The 27,193-nt window shown below is 40.8% G+C and overlaps 1 protein-coding gene across 2 annotated transcripts in view; it reads left to right on the top strand.

Moving 5' to 3' along the window:
* Positions 1 to 27,193, top strand: part of ITSN2 (intersectin 2) — a 267,920-nt gene that overhangs the window by 119,474 nt on the left and 121,253 nt on the right. For both annotated transcript variants that reach the window (XM_089656116.1, XM_089656115.1), the window contains exons 7-11: positions 349 to 445; positions 5,951 to 6,093; positions 16,176 to 16,239; positions 22,351 to 22,488; positions 25,855 to 25,934. In XM_089656116.1, the coding sequence (XP_089512242.1) occupies positions 349 to 445; positions 5,951 to 6,093; positions 16,176 to 16,239; positions 22,351 to 22,488; positions 25,855 to 25,934 (522 nt within the window). The remainder of the gene's footprint in view (positions 1 to 348; positions 446 to 5,950; positions 6,094 to 16,175; positions 16,240 to 22,350; positions 22,489 to 25,854; positions 25,935 to 27,193) is intronic.

Genomic DNA, 27,193 nt, shown 5'->3' with positions numbered 1-27,193 from the left:
GCTTTATGTAAAATGTGCTCTCTGGTCGCCTGTTTACTGTCAAAATAGTGTGGATAATAAAGTTGAGTTGGCTTTTCACCCCAACTTGCTTCATAATAAAATAGCCAATTTCACTGAAGGCTGTGTGCTTATACTACAAAATCATTTGCAGTGCCAGTGGGCTTAACATTTGGGCACGTTACTGGCAGACCTGTTGTTCTACTGACATACAAATATCCTTGACTTGTGTTGTAGTCATATCACTTGCCGTAGTTTAAAAGAGGGCTGTAAAATATTTTGTGATATCAGTTACATGCTTGGGCCATGTATGTGAATATGTCTCATTGTTCATGTATGAATGTGTTTCAGCACTTCCCCATAACAGCTCACTATCTCTAATGACTGGAGGATTCAGCAGCGCTAGCATGCAGAAGGCTCAATCTCTCATAGACCTGGGCTCCAGCAGGTATGAATGTCTGTCTGTGTGTATTAAACCGTAGTGACACTGAAACCAGAGATGGTGAAAACAGTGTGTTTAAAGTGACTCTGGAGGGGAATTTACTAAAACTATAGTAGCTTTGCAAAGTAACCAGTCAGCTTGTAGCCTCAGCTTGTTCAGTTAAGCTTTGAAAAGAAAGCTAGAAGCTGCTTGATTGCCATGCACAAGTGCTCCATATTTTGTCTGCTCCAGTCTTAGTAAATTTCACTCTGTGTTTTTCCCTAAAAAAAAAAATGAAAGCACTAAAAGACTGAATACTAATTTTTTTGGTAAGTACTAAAGCCTCTGGCAAAGCTTTCGGCATTCAACACTTTCTGGAGTGTTGAATCTTTTTTTTTCCACCATGTGCTGTGTTTGCATCTGCCAGCCACTGTCACCATAGGACACAAGGGGCCAGCTGAAAGGACCATTGAGCATGGAGTGGGACCAGGCATTTGACACGCCTGGAAGTGTTTCAAAAGTGAAGATCCTGCCAGAGCCTTAAAGTGTTACTAAACCCATTCACTATATCTGGTCTCCCACAGTACACAGAACATGGAAATGCAATTCTTTTAGTAAATATAAACTGCTAAATACCTTTTCCCATCAGCAGTTAGAGCAGTCTTGTGATTTTCTATCAGTGTCCTGCAGAACACTGGTTAAAGCTTGTAGGAGTAGTTTTCATTCTACCCTTTGCGGTTGCAGGACCCCTGACCCTCTGTTTGGACAGTGCTGATTGGCCCTGTGCTGATCACATGCACAGAAGAAAAAAACTCTCTAGTAATACAAACCAAGCTCAGCATGTGCACCTTGCCTCCAAGCCTCTGTTCTATCAGAAGTTATATTGGGGACCGTAGAAGAAGGGGGGATCAAAGATGAGATGATCAAACATCCTTTTTATGCAAAGTGGAGGACTAACCTCTTAGGTTCCACAGTGAGTATAACAAGCATGCTTTGCTGCATATACAGACTGATTTTACTGTTGTGGGTTTAGTAACACTTTAAGTGCTTAAAGACAACAGAGTTTGGACTTGTCGCCCACTAGAGAGTTAGGTATTCAGTGTTTCCTATTACAAGAACAGTGCCTTAAATTTTTGGCTGGAAGTTCTAGTCAGTTTAAAGCTGGACTTCAGGAAGATAAAAATATACGTTAGGCACTGTAAAGACATTTTAGGTAAATGTATTTTCTTTCTTGTTCATTTGGGTTATACTTCTGGTTTCAGGAGGATTGGACACTGGCAAAACAAAAAAAAAACAAACCTGTAAGCCAGTCCAGGATAACAATTCCTACTACCAGCAAGCCCGTTTTTTGCTAGTGCCCAATTGTGCTGCTGTGTGAAGGTTAACCTATTTTTTTTTCCCTGTTAGAATGGAGCTTTATCTGTTTCATTGCAGCTTCCTTGCATGCTTGTCCTCAGCCTGATTGTTGGAGTACCAGCAGCTCCCACTGGTCTGGATTTCACAGAGATATCTTGGAAGTGATCTTTGGGCACTGGGTCTACATGGGGTGCTTTCCAGACTCCATTTTAATAAAAATACCAGCTGAGTGCTCTCACGTCCAGAGCTTCTGGAATGTCTTCAGCACTAGACCTGTCACTGAAGGCTGATATGAGTAGGCTGATCAGGCCGAGCACTGGAGCTACCTTTTTTAGGTAACCTTACTCTCCATTGCCACTGTGTTTGCAACTGAAGGGGCTAATGCTATGGGACTGAGCAATGATGATATCGGCAGAGTGTAGTCTTCTGCTAGCGCACTCCATGCTCTCTTTCCTGGCATAGAGAATCGAGGTTGATCTGCTCTTGGTGTTTGTTTCATCCTCTTTAGCTCCATCACATATGGCTGCATCCCCCTTGCCATCTTACCCTTTCAGCTGGAATTTCAGATGCAAGAATTTATGGCCAAAATCACTTAGTTGTTTGCTGACACTGAAGTTAATTCCTTACATTTGGTGAGGATTTTGTGCACAAGCGGTCAATTCCCACCTGAAAAAATACCTGATCCACCTGACTTTTAGAAGAGCAGTGTCTCTGGCGGCTCAACAACCTTTCTTCAAACTGAAGTTTGGTTTATCACCTCCAACCTTCCTGTGTCACTGCAGAGATTATTAGATCTGCATCGATCCATCTTGGGTCTTCTTCATCAAGGTGGCATTTTCCCACTTTCTGTGGCTGACTACTTTTTGGGGTTTTACTCTAACTTGTTCACTGTGCCCAAACCCAAAAGGGACATCTGTGCTGTCTTGAGTCTCAACGCTCTGAATGTCTTCTTGTGGGTCCTGAAATTCCACATGAAATCCTCCAAATCTGTCACTGCCCCACTTCACCAGGGAGACTTTCTGGCTTCTGCGGACATCAGTGATGCTCACCCTATGTCCACATCTTTCCAGTGCATCAGCAATTCGTGTGCCTTGCTATGGGGCTCCTGCACTACCAGTGTGCGTCCCTGCCCTTCAGCCTCTCCTTTGAACTTTTGGTATTCACTAAGGTGTTGGTTCCAGTACTAGACCTGCGGCAATCTCATGGCATCCTAACTGTGGGATATTTAGATGACCTCTATGGACTGGACAGTCACCGCGGGCTCTTATGGACAAATGTGTCTTTGACTGTCCAGATGTTACAGGAATTTGGAGTGTTTTCCAAAGGAGAAACGTTTGCATCTCTGGTCTCAGATTTAAAGTCTCCTGGCTAGAAGTTATTCGACTGTGTCCTCTTTTGCATGATAGTCCTAGTCCCAACTTTCACTCCAGACCTCTGCTGCACAGCATTCTGTCATCCAGGGAGAAGTCTTTCAAGTGTGCTGAGGACCAGGTTGTCCATAGATTGGTGGCACTGGAGTTGGAAGTCCCTCCTTAGTGTCTTTTGTAAGGTCCTTATGACTGACACCAACCTGTTGGGTTGGGGAGGAGTCCTGGGCCACCCTGTTGGTGTAGGAACCCCCATCACCATTCTTGAGCTTCAGGCATTTTGGAAGTAGTCTACAGCCTTGGACCATCCTACTGGGCAGTCCTCAGATCCAGCTTTAGTCAGACACCACAGCAGTGGCATACTTCAGCTATCGGGGGAGAACCAGAAATCTTGCTGAGGTAAATGAAGTAGATTGCATTCTGTCCTGGGCAGAACTTCATGTCCTGGCCTTGTCAGCCATGTACATTTCAGACGTAGAATATTGTCAGGTAGATTTCCTCAGCTGGCAGTGCCTGGGCCAGAAGAATTGTTCCTTCACCCAGAGTTCAGAGGTCATCTCACCAGGGTGTTGCTGCACCTTCATTGTTCAACCACAGGCTGGGTCAACAAAGCAACATAATTTTGTCCCTTAACAGTGTGATATGGGGGATTAGCTCAATGGTAGATGCATTTTTAAGTGAGTCCATGCCAGACAGGAACTAAATTTTAGGTCCTGGTAGCCCACTTTTATTAAACGGTAAATGAAAACACCTTCCGATACAAGGTTTCCCACTCGGGGTTTAAACTTCACTCAAAAAAAAAAATTAACAATGAAAATGCCGAGCCACTTGGCTCTCTGGATAGCAGTACCTCTGCTCAGTTTGGTCTTCCAGACTACTGACTATTCAAGCTCTCTTAGCCTAGGTGACAGCACCTTGCTGATTAGGCCCCACATGGCCCCTAGACTGCGTTTTCCCAGTACCTTAGCTTGCTTCCTCCAGTGACTCACGGATTCCCTCCAGCCCCCTGTACTCTCTTGCCTCTGCAGCTTTCTCATCCTCCCAGAACCTTTCTTGGTTTCCCAAACCCTCTGAGCTGGTCAGACTTTCCCAGTCAGAATCCCCTTCACAAGGGCTGTAGTCTCCACCAGTAAATCCCAGCTCTCCTGACAGACAGGGCTCTGTCTTCAAGCCACAGGAACTGGTATTCCTCCTCCATCTCCCCTGAGCTATGCCCATCTCTGTCTTTTATCAAGTGTGTACACCTGGACACACACATACCGTGCAGAATGTCTGAAAAACCTGGATGCAAGACTGAAGACTCCGTCCCACCCAATACTCTTTGGAGCCTTCAAGCTTCCAGCCCCGATCCAGACTTACCAAATCCAGGGAAAATTTAAAATAGTTTTCTTTGCTTCCAAAACTTTTTCTGGCACTTCTCAAACTGACTTTTTGAGAGTCGCGGGTCCATTTTAAACCCATTTCCACAGTGAGAGAGCCTCGCACTTTCGCAATAGGTATAGAAATAGTGGTAGCACCCTCCTGGGCAGTTTGGCAGGGGCATGTGAATCACAGGAGTGACTGAACTGAACAAAAATCATGAGTATATTAGCAGGTAAAACAGTTCACATATATGGACTTCACATTTGTATTCCTGTCTTGATAGTCTCGCTTTGCAGAGTTGCTTTCATTTATTTTCAATGATTAATTACCAGTTTTTCAATTATTGTAAAGTTTATCTGGAAGTAATTTTTGATGTGAGTCACAATCATATTTTGTTAAAAAGCTATGTGGAGTCACCATCTTTGTTGAACTGCTATGGAACATAATTTAAAGTCAAAACTTAACTTTTTTTTTTTTTTTTTTTAGATTTTACTATATCTTTTATTCGGTTTCTTTCTTTTTTCTTTTTTTTAAATACAGAAGGAACATCAAATACACACATATCTGGGAAGAAGAAAGCACATACAATAACAAACTTCTTCCATGCATCGCATTTACCTCATATATTTTTCCCTGGAACTCTAGCCAATTTCTTTTTTTCTATTTGTAGAAGGGTTACAAACATTCTGAGGTTATTTTGGTGACTTAGTCCCTGTTAGAAAGCTTTTCTTCATTTCCTCTCCTGGTGACATCCCGTATATCAGTGTGTTGCTAAGAGTGAAGAAATCTCTAAGAGGGGCTCTATACTAAAAATGCTGTTTTTCTGAAGTTGGATAAGGTTTTATTGTTTTCTGTCCATTATGAGTAAGATTTCCCCCCATCCGCCTTTTCAAGACAAGAAGCAAGGAAATATCACTACCAATGACACAGATAGCAGTAAATATGCTACAGAGCATCTACACCTATTTAAAACAATAAAAATGGCAGAAATCCCACTTTCTACAGAAATTTATACTGCATCAGTTTCCTGTGAATGAATGCCTACAAGTACGATCAGCCATTGTGGATGATGACTTGTAATTCTCAATGAACTATGAGGCTGCTGGTGAGCGCTCTGTTAGTTCTTTGATCTTCCTGCTCTCAGGTAACTGCCTGCCCGAAGGAGGTACGGGCAGACAGCTATGCTGAGAATCTGCAGGAACCTGAGATTGCACCTGCTCTGCTCTTAGCTGCAAAAAATATGCATTTATTATTTTTTTTTCAAAAGGTGAACTTATCCTTTAAGTATAATGCTATTAGCAGCAAATCATTATGGGCTTTATGGTATCACAGAAGCTTCACAGATTCTGTGCAAGCCGTTGTTGTTTGCACAGTGCCATTAGTATGTATTTATTAAACTTTGTTTATGGTGTTTATAAATGTATATTGTCTCTTTGCTCTGGTTTAGTTCCAATTCATCATCTACTACTTCACTGACCGGTAACTCTCCCAAGGCCATTAGCCAGGACTGGGCTGTCCCTCAGGCCACCAGGCTGAAGTACAGACAGAAATTTAATACTCTTGATAAATCCATGATTGGTTACCTTACAGGTGAGTCTAGCTTTAGTACGAAGAGTGTGCCATTGTTTTAATGGATCTTGTATTCTGAAATCTACCATCCAACTATCCCAAGATTACTGTAGCTTTGCCACTCTATGCAATAATGCACGCATAGATGCCGCATTGCATGCCCATGTGGTTCCTTTCACTGTCCATGTGTGCCAACATAGCAACCCTTGGGACACCTGTCTGAAATCCGAATGGCTGTTTCACAATGATGTGAATTATTTAAAGTAGACCTGTGATAACAAAAAAACAGAGGCTGTCTTTGCTGGCCTCCTCTTCTGAAAATTACACTTTAGTTTTAATGCTTTTAGTCAATAATTTGGAACAAGAATGATATGGACCCCTTTCTCTGACTTCCCGAATCTATACAAGTTGTGGCCAGACACTCGGGAAGTACTGACCATATCTTTTGCTACAGTCCTAGAATTCCCTTGTGTGTTTCACGCCGAAGCTCCACCATGATTAAATGCTGGCCTTGTCCTAGCAAGTGCATATGTCTGATCTTCATGTCCGCAGTGCAGCTTGTAAGCTGTATAGAGCTACGTTGTGATTGAAGAGCAGTCATATGCACTTGCTTATTGAACAGTGCTTGCATTTAAGGCTGCATCATGATCACACAATACAGTGCCTTGAAAAAGAATTCATACCCCTTGAAATTTTCCACATTTTGTCATGTTACAAAAATCTAAATGTATTTTATTGGGATTTTATTTGACAGACCAACACAAAGTAACACATAATTGTGAAGTGGAAGGAAAATGATAAATGGTTTTCAAAATTTGTTAAAAATATCTGAAAAGTGTGGCGTGCATTTGTTTTCAGCCCCCTTTTCTCTGATACCCCTAATAAAATCTAGTGGAACCAATTGCCATCAGAAGTCCCCTAATTAGTAAATAGTCCACCTGTGTGTAATTTAATGTCAGTATAAATACAGCAGTTCTGTGAAGCTCTCATAGGTTTGTTAGGGGACATTATTGAAAAAACCGCATCATGAAAGCCAAGGAACACACCAGACAGGTCACGGAAAAAGTTGTGGAGAAGCTTAAAGCAGGGTTAGGTTCTAAAACAAATATCCCAAGCTTTGAACATCATATGAAGCACTGTTCAATCCAGCATCCGAAAATGGAAAGAGTATGGCACAACTGCAAACATACCAAGACATGGCTGTCAACCTAAACTGACAGGCCAGGCAAGGAGAGCATTAATCAGAGAAGTAGCGAAGAGGCCCATGGTAACTCTGGAGGAGCTGCAGAGATCCACAGCCCAGGTGGGAGAATCTGTCCACAGGACAACTATTAGTCATGCACTCTACAAATCTGGCCTTTATAGAAGAGTGGCAAGAAGAAAGCCATTGTTGAAAGAAAGCCATAGAAAGTCCCATTTTTAATTTTCGAGAAGCCATGTGGGTGTCACAGCAAACATGTGGAAGAAGGTGCTCTGGTCAGATGAAACCAAAATGTTACTTTTTGACCTAAAAGCAAAACGCTATGTATGGCGGAAATTGAGCACTGCACATCACCCTGAACACACCATCCCCACCTTGAAACGTGGTGGCAGCATCATGTTGTGGGGATGCTTTTCTTCAGCAGGGACAAGGAAGCTAGTCAGGGTTGATGAGAAGATGGATGGAGCCAAATACAGAGCAATCGTAGAAGAAAACCTGTTAGAGTCTGCAAAAGACTTGAGACTGGGTTGGAGGTTCACCTTCCAGCAGGACGACGACCCTAAACATACAGCCAGAGCTACAATTGAATGGTTTAGATCAAAGCATATTCATGTGTTAGAATGGCCCAGTCAAAGCCCAGACCTAAATCCAATTGAGAATCTGTGGCAAGACTTGAAAATTGCTGTTCACAGACGCTCTCCATCCAATCTGACAGAGCTTGAGCTATTTTGCAAAGCAGGATGGGCAAAAAGTTCACTCTGTAGATGTGCAAAGCTGGTAGACACATACCCCAAAAAAACACACATCTAAAATACGCTGCCCAAATAAATAATAGCAATTGACATGGACTTAATAATAATAAGTATAATAAACGAATAAAGTCCTTAATGTGAAATAGATACGTGCAAATCTGCTTTCACAACCAATAAGTGATACGTGCTCTGTGCTCAGTGCTTGTGTGCCCCCTAACGCACTGACTTTTAATAGACTCTTAGAATTAAACAAGAGTCATTCACACTTTGGTGGGGCAGAGTTATGCTGGGTCTTGTGGTCCTCCGGATTTAAATGACTGTTTTCCTCAGTGATCCCGACATGGTGCCAGAATATGGAGTGTGTTTATATAAGAAATGGAGAGAGGCATCCACATAGTGTAACTCCGTTTATTAAATAAAAGCAGACACACTTATATTGCACTCACATTTTTCCAGAGAAAAAATGACATTAAAGCGCTGACTAGGAAGGCAGTATACCACTAGTATGCTCCAAACAACGGCAATGACATCACCACTGTCCATACCTAACGTGTTTCGCCCCTCCCACTGGGCGTCCTCAAAAGCATAGGGCCGCGGTGATAGGAAAAACTAATTCCAACTGGATGTGTAGCGTCAGCCATCTTGCTACTCTCAACAGGAAACCGGAAGTGACCAGGACCAGAAACATGTCCTCCGCCATCTTGGTGTCTTCATGGATGTACACCCCGGTGTCTGCAAAACATCTAGGTAAAGCTGATCGCAAAACCTCTAAAGTGATGCAAAGTAATACTGGAGTAAGACTATACTTAATATACGTAAACTGAACTACATTATAAATGCATATAAAAATTGTTTACAAAAAGTATAGTGAGGATATGGGGTGAGAGGCCCCATTGATCCCCCTACTGGTGACCCTTTTAACCACGCACCCTCACATACCCCTAATACACAAAATGCTTGCAGGAATCTTATACAGTGCATATAATTTTCACAATCCAATCTCAATTTGAAGTTAGAGGGAAATTTTAAGTTATTAACACACATGTTAGACAAATTAGGACATGGTGGGATATCATCACTTTGGAGAAATATTTAAAGATGGTATTACACCTAGAAGGCTTTGGTGGCACATGGGACCCAATGATGGTTTAGAAGGGCAAGAACTTGAGGAAAAATGGTTTCAGTTTTTTAATAACAATGAGAAGAGACTACTGGATTTAATAATTACCAGGAGAAGGACTAAATTTAAAAGTAATTGAGCTCAAAATAGAAGAAATAAAACTGAAATTAGAAATAGCAGCTGATACCATTGAATATAAGAACATGGCACACATACAGGAATATGTTTCTAAAATAGATAAGGACACGCAGAAGAAAAAAACTAGAAAATACCAGAGAGATGTAAAAGATTATAAACAAGGAACCATATATAAATGGCAAGAAGAAGCTACCTTGGAGGAGGCAGACTCCAGGGATGTGTCTGTGGACAGTAAGGTAACATCATACACTAGTAAATCTAGGCAGAAAACTCTGGTTAAAAGTCACATCATGAAAGGAAATTGTAATGCTTTGGCACAAGAGAAGGATGATGGTAACATCCAACATACACCTAGGAATAACCAATTTTTGAAGTGCAATGTGCATGTTCAGAATAGATATGAACCCTTGAGACAAGTGTATACTCCGATCTCACCACATAGAATACCTTACACCCCACCTTATAGATCTTATGGTGCCCCCAAGAAATCATATGCCTTATAGAGGTGATTCCTATGAAGGAGGATATGGGGGGGGGGGGGGTTCAGCAGAGAGCTTATGGAGGCCCTCCATGGAGAGGCAACAGGAGACCAAGGGGCGGGAGAGGGTATCATGCACCTCCAAGGGGACCCCCCCAATATTGGAAACATACAGAATACAACCATGTTCAAAATCAACCAAGAAACACAGAGGATACAGAGGGGGCCAGAGGAGTAAAAAGGACAAGGGAGACCTAATGAAGGGTATCTTTAATCTGAGTGATGCCACGTTTTCAGCAGAGTAAATTGAAGTTTTAAATTTAGGCCTCAAATGTGCCCCACCTAGAAATAAAGATAAATTTAAGGTATATATGGATCTACAGACATTTATGAGATAACTGAATTTAACCACTTGCCAGCCACGCTATAGACGAATGATGGCTACAGCATGGTTGTCCAATTCTGGGAGGGCGTCACATTTAAATTTTATAATAGAAACAAAGAGAAACTTTTTTTTTTTGCTCTTTTTTTGTTTATAGCACAAAAAATAAAACACCCAGCGGCAATTAAATACCACCAAAAGAATTTGTGTGAAAAAAAATTATAAAAATTTCATATGGGTACAGTGTTGCATGACTGCGCAATTGCCATTCAAAGTGTGACAGTGCTGAAAGCTGAAAATTGGCCTGGGCAGAAAGGGGGTATAAGTGCCCGGTAGGTAAGTGGTTAAAGAAGTTTTTTTCTCAGAATAGAGGATTATGCGGCCCCAGGGGAAACCTACTACCAACATAGTGGACTGAGGAATCGGTCCACTTTTAATCCTAAGTCCACCAGCAATCAATGCCTAGATGTGTTTTAGAATGATGATGGAGCAAGAAATAGAGAATATAGAAGTCAACCCTATTAGGGGAACTAAGAAAATTAAACAAGGACTAGAAGAATTAGAAAAAAGGAAAAGTATTATCAGAATGGCCGACAAAGGGGGAGAATAGTGGTTCTTAAGGACAACTATATGAGGGAATTAAATTGATTTGGTTCTGGATAAAGAGTCATATTAAAGACTAACAGGAGACCCTAGAAATTAACTAAAGGCGAAATTTAAAAAAATGGTTATACAGGCCCAAAAGGAGGGTATTTTAAAAAAAGAATGAAGCCAAGTATATTATTCCTGAAGAACCAAAAACGCCTATTATTTATCAAGTCCCCAAGATTCATAAGAACATCAAGGATCCACCAAGGAGACCCATAATCAATGGCGTGGATTCTCTTTTCTCCAGGGTAGGAGAGTATCTAGATCACTTTTTGCCACCCATAGCACAGAATTATCCTTCATACCTTAAATATAATAAAGACCTTATCAACTTGCTGTTAACAAAGAAAATAAATGATAATTGCATAGTAGCCATTATAGATGTTAATTTGTTGTATAATAACGTCAAACAAAAAGATGCACTATCGGCAATTGAGTGGGCTTTGAACAGAGATACATCCATGAAACACAAATTGCCTTCATGCTTGAACTTTTGGAATTGGCTATTAAAGGCAATTATTTTTGGCATGAGGGAAATTTTTATGCACAAACAAAAGGAGTCGCTATGGGAGCTAAGTACGCACCTACTGTAGCGAACATCTTTGAGTAGATGGGAGGCAGAATCCATCTATCTCCATAGTAAGAAGGAATTGTTAATGTACAAAAGATACATTGACGATATAGTGTATGGGAAGGAACGAAGGAAACCTTATTAGACAAGATCAACATGAATAAATATGGTATTTCGTTCACGGCCACACGTAGCAAAGTGTTGGTTAGTTATTTGGATTTGGAAATTTATATAACTGGGTAGACTGAATACCTGTACATTTTTCAAAGCTACAGACCGGAACGGATATATTCCAACAAATAGTGGACACCACCCCAGATGGTTAGGGGCTATCCCTAAGGGTCAAATGATGAGAATTAAGAGAAATTGCAATCTAGAAGTTGATTTTGTGATGCAGGTAGATGTATTAATGGAAAGATTCATGCAGAAAGGCTATAGAAAATCAGAACTGGAAAAGACAAATGAAGGGGTTAAACAGATGGAAAGAGAGGAATTATTAAAAACATCATTAAAACATAAAGTAGATTACAGCATGACCTTCTGCACCACATACAGTATAATAGACAGTATAAATTGAACGGGCACTAATAAAACACTGGCCTATTTTGATGAAAGATCAAACATTTGCCAATGTTCCCCCTAAATATCCCCTCTTTGTTTACAAACGCCTACCCACACTGAGAGATAAATTAGTAAAAAGTGTACCTGATCTACCCATTAAAAGGGTAACTTTTTTGGATCAAATAGGTTTTTTCAAATGTGGTAAATGCATGATATGTAGAACTTGTATTAAAGGCCATAAAAAGATTACCCATTTCCAATCTAACAATACAGAAAGGAGATCTAAAAATTACCTATCTCTTAGAGTGCAGTTGTGGATTACAGTACGTGGGTGAGACTACAAAGGAACTTGGGGTTAGACTTCGAGAACATGTCAACAATATTAATAATTGCTTCTGGCATCATAGCTTATCTAACCATTTTAGAACACATCATAATAAGGATCCTACTTCACTAAAATTCTGTGGCATAGATAGGGTGGAGAAACATGGGTGTGGGACTAATTTGAGGCAAGCCATTTTGAGAAATGAAGCTCAGTGGATTTACCATTTGAGTACTATGGCCCCTAGGGGTCTTAATATAGAGGTGGATGTGAATTCTTGTTTCTAATTTTTTGATTTTTTTATATACATTATAATAATTTTTTTTCTTTTTTTCAGCTTTTTAGTTGATTTTTGTTGACACATTATATGCATTGCATAAGATTCCTGCAAGCATTTTGTGTATTAGGGGTATGTGAGGGTGCGTGGTTTCATGGGTCACCAGTAGGGAGATCCATGGGGCCTCTCACCCCATATCCTCACTATACTTTTTGTAAACATCGTTTTTATATGCATTTATAATGTAGTTTAGTTTACTTATATAAAGTATAGAGTGATTCCGGTATTACTTTGCATCACTTCAGAGGTTTTGCTATCAGCTTTACCTAAATGTGTTGCATAGACAACGGGGTGTATATCCATGAGGGTACCAAGATGGCGGAGGACGTTTCCGATCCTTGTCACTTCCGGCTTCCTGTTGAGAGTAGCAAGATGGCTGACGCTACGCATCCGGTTGGACAATGGTATACCCGGGTGTAGTGGGCGGAGCATATATATTAGTTTTGCCTATCACCACGGCCCTATGCTTCAGGACGCCCAGTGGGAGGGGCGAAACACATTAGGTACAGACCGTGTGACGTCATTGCCGTTGTTTGGAGCATACTAGCGGTATACTGCCTTCCTAGTCGGTGTTATGTCATTTTTTTCTCTGGAAACATGTGAGTGCAATATAAGTGTGTCTGCTTTTATTTAATAAACAGAGTTACAGTATGTAGATGCCTCTCTGCATTCCTTATATGCACACAGTCCATATTATGGCACCATTTTGGGATCACTGAAGATAAGTCATCATTTAAATCTGAAGGACCACAAGACCCAGCATAGCTCTGCATACCCCAACAAAGCGTGAATGACTCTCGTTTAATTATAAGAGTCCATTAAAGTCAGTGAGTTAGGGGGCACACAGGCGGGGAGCACGTATCACTTATTGGTTGTGAAAGCAGCATTTGCACGTATCTATTTCACATGAAGGACTTTATTTCACAATATGGACTTTATTAGTTTATTATACCTATGATTATTAAGTTCATGTCAATTATCATTTATTTGGGCAGCGGTTTTTATATGTGTGTTGTTTATTTGAGAAGGTTGTACCTTTTACGAGCAGCAGCCTATCCATTTACTGTTTTTAGTTAAATTCATTCAACTATTGGGTGTGTATTGTTTGTCCTGAGAGCAGGTTATTTATCATTTTACATACGCAAAAAAGACTTGCAGCTGTAATTGCAGTGAAAGGTGGTTCTACAAAGTGACTCAGGGGGATGAATACAAATGCCGCCACACTTTTCAGATATTTATTTGTAAAAAATCTTGAAAACCATTTATCATTTTCCTTCCACTTCACAATTATGTGTCACTTTGTGTTGGTCTATCACATAAAATCCCAATAAAATACATTTACATTTTTAGTTGTAACATAACACAATGGGGAAAATTTCAAGGGGTTTGAATACTTTTTCAAGGCACTGTATCTGTCACATTATACAAGCCAACATCTATTTCTCTTGGTCTATAAATCGGTCCTGTGCTTTTTGGAACAAATATAATTGGCCAAGTGTGCTATGTTTTTTTTTAGATGTGAAGATTTTAGCCATTTTTGTTTTAATGCAATGCTCTAGTTTGCCTTTTACCATACAAGCATTAGGGGGTCAGTTTGAGGTGTAGGTAAGCAAGACTAGCACTGAGGTTTTTTTAAGGTTAAAATGATCTTTCCTGAGCAATATTAAATCTAAAAATGGGACTAAAAATAAAGTGAAAAGACAAATAAATGGTAGATGACAAACCCCTTAAATTGGGACCAAATAACTCACAAAATAGTAATCACAGTGGCTTAAATTGCCAAAACTGAAAACAGTGACAATAAGTGAATCCCTACTGAGGGATCAAAATGCCACAATAGTGACAAGTGCTGTGTTATAACATAAAAAAACTCCCAAATATATATGAACATATAAAAATAATGGTATGAAAAAAATCAACACCACTCGATTATGAAAAATATTATGCAGTAAGTGCAAAAAATAAAAAATGATAAAAATAAAAAATGGACAAAAAAAGTAAGTAACAAGATATATATATAAAAAATATATATACATATATAAAAAGTGCATAAACACCAAGTGATCCAACGATTTTTGAAACGTGCAAGTGATAAAGTGGATGTGCATAACAACCAATGAGAAATAAGTAAGCTGCTGAATTGCCCCACCCACTGTCACAGGGAGGAGGTGTTAGTGGACTGGTGCTGGTATATGTTACACCCTAAACCTACCTATGCTTAATGTGTAACATGCTTCAAAAGGTGAACTTCTCATTTAAACTTTGAAGTGAAACAATAAGTTTGACAGACCCAACCAGGACAGGGACTTTTGGAGGGGACTAGGGGCTAGACCCTAGTCCCATCCAAAAACCCCAGTCCTTGTTGGGTCTGTCACAATGGGTAAAACAGAAAAATTGCATATATAATGCAGCTTATTGAGGGCATTACCAGTTTTGATCTGACTTTCAGTGCAAATATGTAGTGCAAACTGGATGCTACTTTGAAGTGGTTTGCATATTTTATGGGGCCAAAATGGAGCTGGAATTGCACCAAAGTTGTACAGGAACCTTTTTCAAAGTTACTCCGTGCTGAGTTGCATTGATGTGGACATACACCTTTGAAAACCGTGTGTTTTCCACTTTCATTCAATACCGTTGGACTGAAATTGCACTAGTGTGAATGGAGCCTAAATATCCTACACAGCTTTATATGTCCAAAACACCTCTATAAACTGGTATGAAGAAAAAGTGGAGATATCCGTATGTTCATGTTAAATTAATGGTGACCTGCCTATCACATAACTTGCCTGTCCAAGGGTACCTGACAGAAATTGCCCTTATTCTTCCACTTGTTCACATTTTTTATCAATATGTGTCATTTAAATCCACAGCCAAGAATCCGATACTTTACTGGAGACCATTTCCTTTTATGGAGTAAATATATAGAGAACAGCAAAGTCTTGCCTAGACAGCAACAGTGGTTGCATGTTCACCATCTAATTATGAGTTGCATATCCTAATGACAATATGTATAGATCAGAATAATGTGAAATTGTCCAGTATCCCTTGTAAAAATCTATTTCAAAGATCCTCCTCTGTGTACTTTACAAAAGGTTTGTAATCCACAGCAATTCACAAAAAAAAAAAAAAAAATATATATATATATATATATATATAGCCCTTTCAAGACATAGGGAAATTCCTTGTGTTTAATAGAGTTTTCTGAGCTGTGCAAAAACAATGTCCAGGGCAGATCTCAAGGATGGGTTACCATGCTGCATCTCGACCAGTTTCATTGAGCTGCTAAACGGTCAGTGAAATATCCAAATTTAGAATGTCTGATAGAATTGATGGCATTACATGGAAATTTCAACACATGGACAGCCAATAATTACCATCACTGTGGCTGCTTTCTGATTACTTCAGGCTTTGTTTTTTTTTTGTTTTTTTAATGATGACCTCCTATTCTATTCAAGATCCTAACTGGCAAAGCACTTGGTTAATTATTATTGTGATAAGGATGAATGGATGGATTGATGATGGATGCATGATTGATGATGATGATTTACTTGTATTCATAACAGTGCTAAAATTGTCTTACATTTGTTCATCAGGATCTCAAGTGAAGAATGCACTGATACAATCCAACCTTTCGCAGACCCAGCTGGCCACTATATGGTAATGTAGACATACTTGCTTATACCATGTAATTTTCTTATTGTGGTTCTGTGCCCTATAGAAATTGGTGCTAACCTTTCCCATGTAAGGGATCATGTACCATCAAGAAATATCTTCATTATTTTTCGTTATGCAGAATGTAGCAGGGTTGTTTGGCTTTTTTTTGTTGAAGATGTGATGAGAACTCAAAGAGCTCACCATGGTCTTAAGTAGCTGATATGATTCAACGTCCCATCCATGTTTCATGTAGGTGAAGTCCAAACATTTGCGCTTACCAAACCCATGTGGCTGCAGGCATTCTGCTGCCGATTGGCCATAAATCAGGGCCTTAACTTTGTAGTTGTCTGGAATATTGCACAGAGCCATGTGACAGAACAACCTTTGTAGTGGTCACAGAGAGATGCCTATTTTTTGGGATAGATTAGTGATAGTGTAGTAAAAGGTAAAACCCTTAGAATGTAAATGGATGATCAACCTTTTACATCCGTTTTTTCCATAGAGATGCATTAATGTCTATTTTTCATCCATCAATAAAGCGTATACAGGGAGGGTGAATCTCCCCACAGTGGAACACAGACAGTAGTTAAACTTAATAGTGGTTCTAATTCTTCCCTACTAAACAAATTGTCCAAGAAAAATAAAGTTTCCGTATACATACACTCTAACCCCCATATCTAGAATAGATGTCCAGTAACTATACATGCTGGATTCCTTATTTATGCCAAAAGTGAACTATTATTTTGATTCTTTCTAATCTCTAAATGCAACTGAAGTAATTCTATACTAGTAGCTCTAGCAATGCATGCAGGGTAACGTGCAACAGTCATTAAATCCCCCCCCCCCCCTATTCCCAGCAGCGCAAACTCTCCTTTAAGCAGCCATATACGGATCAAGATTTGGCCAGTTCAGCAGGGACCTGCTGGATTTTGATCTATGTATGAGCAGGGTACATGTGCTGAAGTCAATCTACTGATCGCTTTTTGTACATCCACCCTGTTAGATTTTTGCTGCTCCATCAATGCACGATGATGGTTGGGAAGTTTTCCCACTTTTGGACTACAATAGTTCAGTGGGGAGGATTCCCCCATCCACCACAAATGTGTGGATGGAGGAATCGAGTCTTTTTTTTTTTTTTTTTCATTCAATCCACTGGTTGAACAAAAAAAGACTCCTAAATAGCCACCATTAGTTTGCTTCTCCACGGTGTCGTTCAGCTATTGGGAGAGAAGGAAGAAAACCCTGTTTAGGGCTCATGTACACTGCAGCTCCTAAACTGACGTTCATGAGTTTTTCAGCGTTTTTTTCAGCAGCCCCTGAACTCTCCCTAATGTTTTCCTATGTGTCCATGTACACATAGTCATTTACAGGCAGTTGAGTTTACAGTCTTTTTTTTTAACGCACCAAACTTGCGTTCAGGAGTAGATTTTACTGGCGTTTCAAACGCTTGTAAACGCGGTTAACCGCATTTATAAGCGTTTGTGTTTAGAAGCGTTTTTTAACTGTTCCATGTCCAGATGCTGTCCAGAGCCTTTTTTCATCATCAGCAATGCATGCAAAGTGTTTTCCATGTATTCAAATGGACCTAGTACACCAGCGCAGTCAGTTCCAGGTTTAGTGTGAAGGAAAAAGTGGTAGAACGTGCCGCATTATACTCATGATAGGATCCATAGTGAATACAACCAGAAAAGACAGGTCATCTCAACACATACTGCTCTCTCTGCTTCTGCTCTCTCTATTGTTCTCAAAATGTCTGAAATAGTTAATTTTTTTACTATTTTTCAGTGCATTCTGAGCATTCGGGAAGGTCTCCTGAGGTTATCTTTTAAAAACGCTTCTAAATGCAAACGCATATAAACGCGGTATGCAAATGCGGCTAAACTGTTGTTTTTTTTAACCTACGTTTTCCAGCAGTCAGTTTCCATCATTCAGAAAAGTTTAACAAACACCTCGTGTACATGAGCCCTTAAACTGTGACTTCTCAGAGCTTACACAGAGTTGAAGGCGCTCTGCCCTACCTCATGTGATAGGGCTGGGCCAATCACCAAGCATCAGCGCTATCACATGGAAAAATGGAAGCAAGTCACGTGCTCAGTGGTACATGCAAGTTTGAATTATTTCTCTTCTGTCCCTGAAGCTGAACAGAGCAGCAGGGATAGGTGGGTGAAGGAAAGGTAATTGCTGCTAGAAAGCCGTCAAGTGTCACTTTAAATGCATGTTAAGCAAAATAGTGAGAGTTGTTTTATTAAAGGTATTTGGCATAATGAAATAGACTGAACAGGTCATAGAGAATATAAATGGCATATTGCTGATCCCCACCTGTGGCCTCCGCTATACAAACTCCTCCCGGCATCACACACAAGTATTTCTACATAATAGAGAACATCTTCTGTTTGTTCAAGTAAGCAGCAATAAAAGGCAAGCCTCAGTCATGAGACCGGATGTGAGCAGGCAAAGTCACGTACCTTGTAAGATGTGATTAAAAACAAAGGAAGGAAGGCAGGCTGTTTAGGGAAATCCTTCGCTGTTTTCTGCAGAGCTTCGTACAAATAACACAACTTTTATCTGGGCAGAGAGATGTTCGGTGACAAAACACAGCCAGCTAATCAGGGGTTTTCATGTGAACATATAGAGGGGCTTTCTGTTACCTGCAGATTTACATGATTCTCTCTTAAACCTCTTGATATTTAATATATAAAAGTTCCACAGGCTATATAGGATATAGCCTTTCATTATTTAGGTATTGAAAGCTGGTAGGTGGTTAGCTTGTCTCCTCTTCTTCAGCAGGGATTCAGTATATCTTCTCCATGAGTGACTTTAGGAAGTCCTGGTGACGGGCATTCTTTTCATACACTGCATTTGCCTGCAGAATCCATGTATTTTAATGGCAGACTCAGGACTTGACAAGAAAAGGCTGCAGTTGACCTGCTTTGTCTGCAGTTAATTGCACTTCAATAAAACATACTGCATGCAATGTAGTGCAATGCAAGGTAAGTCAAACGCAACCCCTGAACTGTCTTGGGCACTGTTCAATTAAAGTCTAAGGCTACATTCACACTTGAGCAATTTGTAGTTTGAAGCGCAAAGCTCTGAAAACACTCAAACTTAAAAAAAAAAAAACTATTCTCTATGGTGCCTGTTCACCCCTGATCGTGCACACAGGCAGCATAGAGAACAATAGATTTTGTAAGTTTGCGCATTTTTGGAGATTTTCAAACTGCACATCGCTCAAGCGTGAATGCAGCCTTAGGCTGCGGTTGACTTGCTTCGCTTTGTGCTGCAGAGAAAGCAACAGTGCTAAGGGACTTCAGTGGACACTTTCAAGGATGCTGACAAGAATATAAATATGTGCCTAAATGCCCCATATATCTTGCCGGGAATAAACAGTGAAGAAGGCAGTAGCACATTGCTGAGGTCATCTCTGTGCTCATCTCTCTTGTAAGCAAGCTCCCAGAGATAGACAACATACAGTGAGGAACAGAAGTATTTGAACACCCTGCGATTTTGCAAGTTCTCCCACTTAGAAATCATGGAGGGGTCTGAAATTCACATTGTAGGTGCATTCCCACTCTGAGAGACAGAATTAAAAAAAAAATTCAGGAAATCAAATTGTATGATTTTTAAAGAATGTATTTGTCTTGCACTGCTGAACATAAGTATTTGAACACCTAAGAAACAGCATGAATTCTGGCTCTCAAAGACCTGTTACTGTGCCTTTAAATAGTCCACCTCTACTCCACTCATTAATCTACCTTAGTAGCACCTGTCTGAGCTCTTTAAAGACACCTGTCCATCCCACAGTCAGTCAGACGCCAACTACTACCATGGGCAAGACTAAAGAGTTGTCAAAAGACACCAGAGACAAAATTGTGGACCTCCACAAGGCTGTAAAGGGCTACGGGCCAATTGCCAAGCAGCTTGGTGAACATAGATCAACTGTTGGAGCAATTGTTTGAAAATGGAAGAGGCTAAAGACGACTGTCGGTCTCCCTCGGACTGGGGCTCCATGCAAGATCTCACCTCGTGGGGTATCACTGATGATGAGAAAGGTGAGGAATCAGCCCAGAACTACAAGGGAGGAGCTGGGACCACAGTTTCAAAGATCACTGTCGGTAGAACACTACGCCGTCATGGTTTCAAATCATGCATTGCACGGAAGGTTCCCCTGCTCAAGTCATCACATGTCCAGGCCCGTCTGAAGTTTGCCAATGACCATCTGGATGATCCAGAGGTGGCATGGGAGAAAGTCATGTAGTCAGATGAGACCAAAGTAGAACTTTTTGGTCTAAACTTCACTCGTCGTGTTTGGAGGAAAAAGGATGAGTTGCATCCCAAGAACACCATTCCTACTGTGAAGCATGGGGGTGGTAACATCATGTTTTGGGGGTGCTTTTCTGCAAAGGGGACAGGACAACTGCACTGTATTAAGGAGAAGATGAATGGGGCCATTTATTGTGAGATTTTGAGCAACAACCTCCTTCCCTCAGTATTGAAGATGGGTAGTGGCTGGGTCTTCCAACATGACAACGACCCGAAGCACACAGCCAGGATAACCAAGGAGTGGCTTTGTAAGAAGCATATCAAGGTTCTGGAGTGGCCTAGCCAGTCTCCAGAACTAAATCCAATAGAACATCTTTGGAGGGAGCTGAAACTCCGTGTTACTCAGAGACAGCCCCGAAACCTGACAGATCTAGAGGAGATCTGTGTGGAGGAGTGGGCCAAAATCCCTGTTGCAGTGTGTGCAAACCTGGTCAAGAACTACAGGAACATTTGACCTCTGTAATTGCAAACAAAGGCTTCTGTACCAAATATGAACACTGATTTTCTCAGGTGTTCAAATACTTATGTTCAGCAGTGCAAGACAAATAAATTCTTTAAAAATCATACAATGTGATTTCCTGATTTTTTTTTTTTAATTCTGTCTCTGAGTGGGAATGCACCTACAATGTGAATTTCAGACCCCTCTATGATTTCTAAGTGGGAGAACTTGCAAAATCGCAGGGTGTTCAAATACTTCTGTTCCTCACTGTATCTGTCTGGAGGTTAATAGGTCTAACTTCCTCGAAATATTCTTCATTTAGTATGAATACCTGTGATATAACTTATTTTCCTCTTGTCATGTCATGGATGTCAGTCCACCTGTGCTGCCAAGGGCTGTCATACTGGGGTCACCCCCACCTGGAATTTTTTAATGCATGGAAGTGCGCCACATTTCAAACATGTACATGGGCCTAGCCATATTTGCCTATTTCTTGTGCAAACATTGCTTTCTGCTTGGTAGTGCTGCACAATGGTTGTGTTTACTGTTCCTTCTAATAATGCAAGTCTTTTAAAAACTATTAAAAATAATGCTCTGCTTTTGTGGCTGATACCTTTGGGCTAAATTACTAAAGGAGTTAGCAATGTTCACACAAATTGTGTGACTATACACCTCAGTTACCCAGTTATGTAGAGGATAATTCCTCTGCTCATCATTGGGCATTGAAAGTGAACAGAAATTTTACTTTTATGATTGGATAATTAAAGTGAATATTCTTGGCATTTATTTTGTTGTAAAATGGGAGTCTAAGAAAATTAAGACAAACACTGAAATAATATTGAAATTTGTGTTCTCTGAAAACACACTATGCTGTCCTTTTCTGGCCTGAGAAATACAGGGGCTGCCATTAGCAGCCACCATTAAATGCTAATTGCCTGGCTGCCTATGGCTACAGTCAACAGGTTCACTACCCTACCCTTCTGCACGCACATAACTATCTTTTAACTTGCCTGCGCCCCTAACACTCAGTGTATCTACCGGAAGTAAAAAGAAATGCCCGGTACTTCTGAGTATGAGGAGCATACGACTCCCTCTCGTTCCTCCCATGTGACAGAACTGGTACTTGGTGATTGACAGCTAATTTGCCCAGTGTTGTCATATGGCACTACAGAGAGTTCATAGCCATGTGTGAGCACCAAAGGATCCTTCTCTTCAATATCACTGGCTGAACAAAGTGGAGCAATAGAGTGCTGCAGGTACTTGCACAGTGAAAGTACAAATTTACATTTATACTGTCGATACTTAGTCTTTGTAACATCATGAAATTTAATATAATTGCCTTTTCCTTCTGCTAGGTCTCTTGCAGATATTGATCGAGATGGGAAGCTGAAAGCAGACGAGTTTGTGTTAGCCATGCATCTAACTGACATGGCAAAAGCCGGACAGCCTCTCCCACTGACTCTGCCCCCAGACCTAATGCCCCCTACATTCCGGTATGTTCTCTCTTCCTTTTTTTTTTTTTTTTTTTTTGTATTCGTATATCATTAAAATAGTAACAAGCAGTTTTTAAGGGACATTAAAGTGTTACTAAACCCAGGACCTTCACTACATCCGGTCTCCCACAGTACACACTACATGGAAATGCAATTATTTTAGTAAATATTAACTGCTAAATACTTTTTCTCATCAGCAGTTAGAGCAGTCTTGTGACTTCTATCAGTGTTCAGCAGAGAGCACTGGTTTAAATCTTGTAGGAGGAGTTTTCTTTCTGCTCTAGGAGGATGTAGAACCCCTGACCCCTGTACTGATTGGCCCTGTGCTGATCACATGCACTCCCAAGAAAAAAAAAACTCTCTAGCAATGCACACTAAACTGAGCATGTGCAGGGTGTCTCTACCATTTGTCTTATCAGGAGATAAGAGGAGACACTGGAAGAAGGGGAGAATCAGAGAAATCAGGATCAAAAAGCATATTAAATCAATGCAGAGGATTAACTCCTTAGGATCCACGTTGAGTATAACAAGCATGTTTTACTGCATATACAGACTGATTTTACTGTTGTGGGTTTAGTAACACTTTAACCCTTTTCTTATTTGTCCTCCTGATGCAATCTCTTCTAGTCCAGTTGCATACATATATTATACCAGTGCCAGCTTTGGATATAGGTCAATAAAGCTACCAGTGGTGTAGATTCGTTTTTGTGTGGGTTACATTACAAGTAGTAGTTACAGTTCATCTCTGCTCTGTCACAAGACAGCAAGTGTTCTCTCCTGCTGTTTATCTGTAGTGTTCAGACTCTGGTAACGGAACTCCAGCACAGCACACAGTCTTGATAAGAAGGGAATGAGTGCTCTTCTGCTTCCTTTTAAATGATGCCATCTGCCTCTGTAACAATACAGCAGAGTCAGGAGATAAAGTATAGGCAGGCAGTACTTAGCTGTAACTATATGGGCTGTACCGGGTGTATGAGGAGGTCAAGGTAGGTACACTAACAGCTAATACACAGCTGTAATCACTTGGGATGTACTGGGTGTATGAGGAGAGCAAGGTAGGTACACTGGCAGCTAATACACAGCTGTGACCACTTCGAATGTACTGGGTGTATGACAGGAGCAAGGTAGGTACACTGGCAACTACTACACAGCTGTAACGACTTGGGATGTACTGGGTGTATGAGGAGAGCAAGGTAGGTACACTAGCAGCTAATACACAGCTGTAACCATTTGGAATGTACTGGGTGTATGAGGAGAGCAAGGTGGGTACACTAGCAGCTAATACACAGCTGTAACCACTTAGGATGTACTGGGTGTATGACAAGAGCAAGGTAGGTACACTGGCAGCTAATACACAGCTGTAACCACTTGGGATGTACTGTGTGTATGAGGAGGTCAAGGTAGGTACACTGGCAGCTAATACACATCTGTAACCACTTGGGATGTACTGGGTGTATGAGGAGAGCAAGGTAGGTATACTGGCAGCTAATACACATCTGTAACCACTTGGGATGTACTGGGTGTATGAGGAGAGCAAGGTAGGTACACTAGCAGCTAATATACAGCTTTAACCACTTGGAATGTACTGGGTGTATAAGGAGAGCAAGGTAGGTACACTGGCAGCTAATACACATCTGTAACCATTTGGGATGTACTGGGTGTATGAGGAGAGCAAGGTAGGTACACTAGCAGCTAATGCACAGCTGTAACCACTTGGGATGTACTGGGTGTATAAGGAGAGCAAGGTAGGTACACTAGCAGCTAATGCACAGCTAAAACTATATGAGCTGTACTGGGTGTATGTGGAAAGCCAGGTAATGCACAGTGATGTCTAGCTAATTTGTAGCAGTACTTCCTTTTGTAATTTTCTTCAGTCTTCTAATCACTTTCTCTTGGTTGTTGCACTTGGAATCAGTACATTTCCATTCAGTATGACTATATGCATAAAATGTTCTTGCCAGCATAAGGCTCTAGTGTGCAATATTGCCATCAGATAATACATAATGTCACGTTCATTTTCATTGTAGCTTAACATTTTGTTTGCCCCTGTAGGCATTTTTGCAAAATATTTGCATGGTTAGTAATGTGAATTCCTGTATTGTTTCACCAAAGAATAGACAAAAAGAACATGTAACCTGTTCTTGAGGGCGAGCAAGTGAAATACAAGTACTCCAAATGTGCTCGATGGCGGGTGATGTGCCTCTGCTCTGGGCCCCTTTACCTTAGCTGTCTTGAAGAACTTCTGTTACTTTGGTTCCGGCACTTTCACACCTAGCAGCACAATTGTGCTATTTGTAGTTTGAATGTTAAACATCAAATACTATATAATCACTTTTTACAATACAAAACCCATTATAAGACCATAAGAGCACTATTGTAAATATGAGTTGCCCCCCCTCCCCTCTATTTAATAATATTATACTTATACTATATTTGCTCCACTGTATGTTTTTGACAGTTGACCGAATAGGCTCTGTCAATCCCAATACACAAATGTAATCAATACCAGAGTTTCAGCTGGAAGTACATTTTTAAAGTGATAATAAAGCTTCTTTTTTTCTGTTAAAATAATAAACATGTTATACTCACCTTCTCTGTTAAAAACCATCCTCCTCTTTTCGGGTCCCTTGCCAGCTGTCCTGGCCCCTCCTCTTTGGTGAGTGCCCCCATAGGAAGCCACTTCCTATGGGGGCACTAGTGCGGGCTCGCTCCTGAGCCCTGTCTGCATCTTTTGACACAGATGCAATGGCTTGGCCCCACCCCCCTCAGCTCTCATGCACAGTGATGGATTGGGAATGGGGCTAAGGTAAGTATAAGGGGGGGGGGGGGGTGTTCTTTAGACTTTAGAACCACTTTAAGTAAAATAATTAGACCTTTTCCATGTAACCACATCTCCTGTAGAGGCCTGCATGCGATAGACAGACCATCATACTCTATGGGAGACACAGGCAGAGGTGCAGTCTTGAAAAGAATACTGGCTGTCCTTTCGGTTGCCAACAAAGAACTGACTGCCTAGGCAGAAAGAGGCAGCCTGTCTCTGGGGTCTTTTTTAAAACTTCCTATTACTATTGAAATAGGCGGTGCGGACTGTGGTAATGTTTCCCGAATTCTATTGGTTTTATATCACCATCTGTACCTTTTTGATGTTGTATGTGAAATCCATACTTGCAGCTTCTGTTCCTGATTAATCCGGAAGCTACAGGAAGGGTTTGCCCATTTGTGTTACAACCCTCAAGTAATACACGGAGTACTAGCATTTTACAGTGAATATCTTATGTGATCAGCCACTTTTCCACTCTGCTTACAAATGAATTTTTATGTGAAAATCCTACAGCAGTCTGGTTTATTTGTTTTTTGTCTCCTTAGTGGTTCTGATCCCATTAATGGAACACTGCCCACCTACCATAGGATGCAGGAAGAGGATCCCCCTCAAAAGAAGACAGCAGGTGACTGTCTGAATCTAGATAACCTTATATTTAACTTCTTTCTAAGGCTCTTCATGTTTTCAAGCATAATCACTTTACAGATAGAATGACAAGTGACATCTGTGCACGTGCACTATGCAGTATCTGGCTTAGCAAGGCTCCTCTTCTCTGTGTGTGGAAGGCCTTGCAAGGTGCCTGCGCAGCAAATATAATTAGTGTAATTAAATTTTATTTCCTTAAATGTATTATTATAATACTGGGGACTAGTGCAAAAAGACCACAGCTCCATCTGCCTGTTGCAGACCGGCTGAAATAGTAGGTGTGCACAGTCCATGTTCTCTAGTCATGTAATAAATACTGAAGTGAAATCAATCAGCACATCCACCCTATAGATTAAATCTTACTTTGTCTTCCTGGATAAAAGCAATTTCAAATGATATATTCCATGTGAAAAAACCGCCAAATGAATATCCAGGTGCAAATGGTGTGAGCAAGACCCTAGTTCATGGGTCTACAGCCTTCCTAAACAAAGGACCAGTTTACTGTCCTTCAGACATAAGGGGTGACGAACTGTGGCCATTGGGAGTAGAATTTGTCCCGGTGTTAGTGGGAGTAAACCGTGCATCTTTGGCTCTAGTTGGAGGAATAGTGCCCCATTGTTGGTGTCAGTAAGAGAAATAGTGCCATATTGTTGGTGTCAGTAAGAGAAATAGTGCCATATTGTTGGTGTCAGAGGGAGTAAAAGTGCCTCATTGTTTGTTTCAGTGGGAGTAATATTGCCCCATCGTTTGTTTCAGTGGGAGTAATATTGCCCCATCGTTTGTTTCAGTGGGAGTAATATTGCCCCATTGTTTCAGTGAGAGTAATATTGCCCCATCGTTTGTTTCAGTGGGAGTAATATTGCCCCATCGTTTGTTTCAGTGGGAGTAAAAGTGCCCCATCATTGGTGTCACTGGGAGAAATGGTGCCCCATTGTTGTTGTCAGTGGGAGGAAAAGTTCCCCAAGGGCTGGATAAAGGCAAACAAAGAGCAACATTCAGTCCCTGGGCCACAGTTTGGAGACCACTGCCCTAGTGATTTAAACATGACATTTGAGCATTTTGTTTCATATGAAATAACCAGTCTAAGCTGCTTTTATTTGCGAAAATAGAGAGATTTCATCTATATGGTGGATGTGCTGCTTGCTTTCACCTTTTGTGAGGACCAAGCCTCTGGAAGGCCAAGAACTTGGCAGTATATGTGCATCATTTGTACCTGGGCTCTTATTTCTGAGTGCATGA

Source organism: Staurois parvus, unplaced genomic scaffold, assembly GCF_062004578.1.
Source record: "Staurois parvus isolate SC_StPar_1 unplaced genomic scaffold, SC_StPar_1.0 ptg000886l, whole genome shotgun sequence".
In the NCBI taxonomy this organism is placed as follows: domain Eukaryota; kingdom Metazoa; phylum Chordata; class Amphibia; order Anura; family Ranidae; genus Staurois; species Staurois parvus.
The sequence above is the reverse complement of the archived record's forward strand: the minus strand, read 5'-3'. Positions and strand labels throughout refer to the sequence as shown.